This window comes from Myotis davidii, unplaced genomic scaffold (assembly GCF_000327345.1).
Source record: "Myotis davidii unplaced genomic scaffold, ASM32734v1 scaffold173, whole genome shotgun sequence".
Lineage (NCBI taxonomy): Eukaryota > Metazoa > Chordata > Mammalia > Chiroptera > Vespertilionidae > Myotis > Myotis davidii.
This window is the reverse complement of record NW_006286303.1, coordinates 2,931,315-2,937,451: the sequence shown is the minus strand read 5'-3', so window position 1 is coordinate 2,937,451 and position 6,137 is coordinate 2,931,315. Positions and strand designations below refer to the sequence as shown.

The 6,137-nt window shown below is 38.5% G+C and overlaps 1 protein-coding gene across 8 annotated transcripts in view; it reads left to right on the top strand.

Moving 5' to 3' along the window:
• The first annotated feature begins 2,278 nt into the window (after positions 1–2,278).
• The window catches only part of FIP1L1 (factor interacting with PAPOLA and CPSF1), a 96,607-nt gene continuing 92,748 nt past the window's right edge, over positions 2,279–6,137 (top strand). For 2 of the 8 annotated variants that reach the window (XM_006757813.2, XM_006757812.2), the window contains exons 1-3: positions 2,279–2,573; positions 3,639–3,683; positions 3,788–3,827. In XM_006757813.2, coding sequence (XP_006757876.1) covers positions 2,489–2,573; positions 3,639–3,683; positions 3,788–3,827 — 170 coding nt within the window. In that variant the 5' untranslated portion in view covers positions 2,279–2,488. The other 6 variants (XM_006757816.2, XM_006757814.2, XM_006757818.2 and 3 more) reach the window with 4 other exon arrangements.

Below are 6,137 nucleotides of genomic sequence, written 5' to 3'. Positions count from 1 at the left end.
GGCAATTCTGATGCATCAGTTATTATTTAGTAATTCTTCAGTTTAACTAATGCCTTGAAAGACAAGTTCATTTTAGACAGCTGAAAGGAAAAAGAGGCTCTTCAGCAAAAAACAATTGTTCTATGAAACCACCAAAGTTCATTATATGCTCATGGAGTCTATATATATATAAAAGGCTAAGTGACTGACCATCTGTCTGTCTGACAGTCTGACCGACTGGCCAGTACATCTGATGCACACTGGCAATTTAAAAATAAATGTTGACTCGCACATAGGCAATACATATAATACTCTCGTTGGTGCCAATGAGTGTGATTCTATCTGTCATTGTTCGTGAATTTGGTTGACACTTCCATTATAGAGAAAGGGCGAATAGCGATATTAAAATATTTCTTCTAATTAATTTCCTTTCAGTGTGCACAAATCCGTGCACTGGGCCACTAGTGATAAATAAACAGAACTATAAGTGATTGCCTTATGATACTCCCAAGCAGAATGTAAGACCTTCACTCCATTACTGTCAGTAAAGGGCAGGATATTGTACACTTAGGTTTATCGGCTGTCTCCTCATTAGAATGAAGGCTCACTAGAGGACTTTGTTTTCCTCACTGCTGAATCTACATAGCAAAGAATAGTTCCTGGCACTTGGTAGACCCTACATAAATATTTATTGAATAAATTAAAAAATGGGAGGAGATAAAGTGGAATTTAAGAAAGATTTCACAAAGTTGATTATATCTCAGCAGATTTCAGAAGGATACAGGGATTATCCTAAACAGGTAAGGGAGACTGGGAATAGCAGATAAAAGAGAGTTCAAAAGTAAGGGGGATTAAAACTGCATGAATTATTTAAATTAGACAAAATAGTGTTGTATTGTTAGGATGTAAACACTTTGTGATTTTTTTATAGCATATACACCTTTTCTCGTGTAGGAGAACTAATTGTTTACCACCTTTTCCAAATAGAGAGTTCTTTAAGGATGGGGATTATGTTTTAGTTATATCTTTATTTTCGAATTTCTTAAACAGCAGGTATTCAGTAACTGTTAAATAAACGGAAAATGGTATTTATTGGTTCAAGCATACGGAAACATATTGATTGATTATTAAAACTAAAACGGATTTCTTTCTGTTGAAAAGTGTATTGTTTGAAAACTTTAGAACAGAAAGGGATTTAGAGATCATCTAATTCAGTTTTCCCACTTTATAGATGAGAAAACAAGCATAGAAATGTTGATTACTTGAGGTCAGCAACTAGGTAGTTACAATTAAGAACTAGAACACCGTTTTAACCAATGATGTATTATTTTCTTGAAAGCTGTGCTCTCAAAAGTGGCCTGAAAATTCGACATTATCTACTAAAACAAAAACTGCACATACTTTATGATCTCTCTTGGAGAAAGACTTGTATAAATCTGCAAGAAGTCATTGACAAGGCTCTTCATTGTAGGTTTTTTTGTGTGTTAAAGTGAAAAGTTGAAATCAATCCAAATGACTATCAACAGAGATATAGCCATATTTACTTTATGAAAGCCATGCAATGGAATATTATGAAACACTTAAAAATGGACATAGTCTGATATATATGTACTAACATGAAAGGATCTTGAAGACATTGCTGAGTTATTTTTTTTTTGTTTTTTTTAAAGCAATTCACAGGGAGATACATTCTGTGCTGTACCCTTTAAGCCTGGGGTTCTCCCAATAAAAATTCAATTCAGCTGAAGTAAATGTGTGAAAAATTTCAGGATGATTCACAGCAAACAAGTCCTTCGGAAAGGACTACTGGATGAGGGGTTTTCGACCTTAACTGTAATGTTTTGTTTTAACAAGGAGAATACATTATTCACATATATATTAGTTTTGCTTTTGTTTGCTGTTAAAAATTTTTCAAGAAATTAGACATGAATTATGATTTCTTATTTAATAAGAAACGGGGCTGAGAGGTAATTATTCTGTATAAAGGCTGCTACAACATATGAATAAAATAAGGGCTTTGGGAAGATTAAAAAAACAGATGAGAAGCTTGAGAAGAGAGAGCCTCAAGGGCAGAATGGGACAATGGATTACTTGCAGGCAAAGCAATGTGGGTTATCAGAGGAAGGACTGGAGGAGGGGGAATCCTGGTCTACGCAGGAAGCCACGTTAGAAACCAGAGTTAAAAAGGCAAAGTGGGATTCCACAGGGGCGGGGCTAAGTGGTGCGCACGCGCAACTCGGCCCAGGTGGGCCGCCGCCGCGGCGGAAGAAAGCCACCTACGGACGCCGCGCCGCTGGGCTGCTGCTGCTGCGCATGCGCAGGCAGTCCGGGCCCGAGTCTCCTTTGCGGCCTCCGGCGCCGCGGCCGCATCCCGTGGATTTGAGTCTCGCGCTTTCTTCCTTCGCTCGCTGGCGGGTTCGCGCCTCTTCCACGTCCTCCGGCAGCGAGGCTGGGGAAGGGGTTGGAGGGGGCTGTTGCCCGCTGCCTTTAAGGTGTGCTCGGCGCGGCCATGTCGGCCGGCGAGGTCGAGCGTCTAGTGTCGGAGCTGAGCGGCGGGACCGGAGGGGATGAGGAGGAAGAGTGGCTGTATGGCGGTACGGAACTTCCTGTCCTTGCTCCCTCTCCCGGATTCTCTCGGGCCTCCCCTCCTGGCGCGCAAACGGTCGTCCTCTGTGGTCCGGAACCTGGTCCGGCCTAAGGCAGGCCGGGCGCGGTGTGCGTGCTCCCCACCGCCTCGGCCTCCTCTCGCCCAGCCCACACCCCCAAACAAGCTCGCCGGCGGGGCCGGGCCCCAGACCCTCGCCCTTCGTCCCGGCCCGGCCACCTCGCCTCCGCGCTTTTTATTGTTTACTGTTTAAAATTGATCTGAGCAATGCTGGTGCGTCTCTTCCAGCCCCTTCCTGTCCCTTTAAGCAGCAGTTGCTCTGCAGAAGCTCAATAAAGTCGATGCTGTGAAACTAACGTCTTGTTTCTTGGTGGTCAGTTGGTTTGGAATGCACCTTGTCTGAAAGTCGTGCTTTAAAAATAATTCAGAGAGAAAGAAAGAGATGGAGTACATTATGGCCCGTAAAGGAAACCCCGAATGTCTCCTGATGCATTAAGGTGAAGAGTTTTCTTCTTTAAGAGGCTGATCTTCAGCCCGCATCATGGCAGCAACATGCCCCTTGGGCTTACGGTTTTCAGTCTCATGTATTCATTTCTCTCGAAATAAATTTAATACACCTTGCACTTCCGTTTTGAAGGGGACTTGTTTGGACATTTGGTTTTTAACTTTTATTAAGTCGCAGTCCCTTCTCGTGGGTTACAGATACTAGATTTTGAAAATTAACATTTGCTCCTTGCCAGCAATGTATATCCTTGATTGTCTTTAGGATGATACAGTGAAAGTATAGGCTTCGGCACCATGATGATGTGACTTGCACAAACTTGGATTTTGATAAACTTGTAAAATAAAATAATTTGTCTTTGGTGGCAAGATTTAGCAGTAGAAATATTCTTTGATATGTAAATGTGTAAGGTTTATTTTTTACGAAGACCTAGAAGTCTTTAATACCATTTTAAGTTTATTTTATGGGAGTAAAGTCTGATTTTATTTTTTCATAAAAAGACATATCTTGTTAAGTCATTACAAGGTGATCTAACTTTGGATGTGCTTATAGGCCCATGGGACGTGCATGTGCACAGTGATTTGGCAAAGGACCTAGGTTAGTGCTTGTGATGATCACTTCAGATTTTCATACTATTAGTTTCTTTAAGAGTAGTTTGTGTGTTAATTTTATTTATTTATTTATGTATTTTTTTTTGGTAGATGAAAATGAAGTTGAAAGGCCAGAAGAAGAAAATACCAGGTTAGTGAGATTTCTTGTTGATACTTAACACAGATCCTGTGATACAGTGGTTCTATCAACAAATTGTTAAAATTATTTCATTATAATCGTGGGTTTGATTACACTTTGACTAAAGGTTGGAAGACATCGAATCTTTGGGAGTTTATTCCTATTTCAGGACCTAATCTTATTTATATCAGCCTCTTTATTTGCTAGTAGCTGAAGGGACAAAGATTTTGAAGTAAGGGTTTAAATACTTTTCATTGTTAAGTAACTTTTTATTCTTAAGTGGAGTATACAGTATATCCATTAAGAAAAAAACTTTAAAAATTTTTTAAAAATACATAATCTTAAATTACAGTGAATATTTATGATGGTGTAATGCACTTTGATTATAATTCTAGCATTTTGTATTTAAATGCAAAGTAGAATTAATAAACTTGTCACAAGATTAGTTCCCTTTTTTAGGTGACTAGAAAAGTATGAGTATTGTTCATAGAACATGTCCAGGGAGCCAGAAACTGAAATCTGAATTTCAAAGCAGCTTATGCATGCAAGTTAATGGATATGCTGACATTACTCTGACCAGAGGCCTTAGTGTTCTACAATGGGGAAGGGGTGGTTAAAAACAAACGGCTTTTAGAGAATATTTGGTTTTAATAAGTGGGGGAAATAGTACTTCACACCCACCAGGATGGCTGTAATGAAGACAGCAACAGGTGTTGGTGAGGATATGGAGAAATTGGAACCCTCATACACTGATGGGATTGTAAAATGGTGCAGCTACTTTGGGAAACAGACTGGCAGTTTTTTAAAAGATTAAACACAGAGTCACGATATGATTTAGGATTACCAATCTTTGTTAAGAGAAGTGGAAGCTTACATCTACGCAAAAAATTGTACTATAGATTCTCACTTAACATGTCGATAGGTTCTGCAGATTTAAGTGAAACTACCTTTAACGAGTCCAATTCTGCCATACGCTAATTGGTGTAAGCAAAGTTATGTTCCTAAGCATCTCATCAATGTTACAACAAAACTGTTCAGTGAAAGGTTGTTATTCGGGCACCTTCTGTACATGAGTATTCATAATGTTATTCATAGTAGCCAAAAAATGGAAATAACCAGTGTCCATCAAATAATGGGTAGATAAATGTGGCATATTTATACAGTGGAATACTATTTGACAGTAAAAGGAAATGAAGTATTCGTGTGTTATAACATTGGTGAATCTTGAAAACATGCTAAGTGAAAGAAGCCAGTCTCAAAGGACTGCATATTGTATAATTTTATTTATATTAAATGGACAGAATATGTAAATTCATAGGGATACCAAGTAGTTAGTGTTGCCCAGATTGAATACAGGGCAAAATGGGAGTGACTAATATATATAAGATTTTGGGGGGGAGGGGGTGATGAAAATGTTCTAGGATTAGATAGTTGTTATTGTTGCACTGCTGTGTAAACATACTAAAAACCATTGAGTTGCACATTTGAAATGAGTGGATAATGTGGTGTATGCATTATATCTCAAAGCTGTTACTTGAATACAAGTGAGTGGAGAGACAAAGTGAGGAGTATAAATAGAAATAGCTTTGGGGGTGCTGAAATTAGTCTATTCTTCCTCACTTAAAACTATCCCTTATATCGGGAGATACTAAAAAAAAAACACTCATTGCTATATTTAAAATTTTATCATCTGGCTTTTAAATGTATGTATTCAACCCAGTTTCTAATGCTAATCTTAACCGAAAAGTAAGGATTTGTGTAATTTATAATTTGGAAAGTAATTAAATATTTCCTTATACTCTGTTTTTCAGTTAGTTAAGAAATTAATTCATAGACCTTTTTGTGAGCTAATTTTTATTTCATTCATTTTGTTAATATCCGTTTTTGGCTATAATTTTTTTTTAAATTAAATCTTTATAGTTCAGATTATTACAGTTGTTCCTCTTTTTTCCCCCCATAGCTCCCCTCCACCCAGTTCCCACCCCACCCTCTGCCCTTACCCCCACCCCCACACTGTGGTCATCTGTAGGTGTATGATTTTTGTCCAGTCTCTTCCTGCACTCCCACATCCCTCCCCGCCCCAGAATAGTCAGTCCGCTCCCTTTTTATGCCCGATTCTATTATATTCACCAGTTTATTCTGTTCATCCGATTATTTATTCTCTTGATTTTTAGATTCACTTGTTGATAGATGTGTATTTGTTGTTCATAATTTGTATCTTTACCTTCTTCTTCCTCTTCTTAAAGGATACCTTTCAGCATTTCATATAATACTGGTTTGGTGGTGATGAACTCCTTTAGCTTTTCCTGATCTATGAAGCTC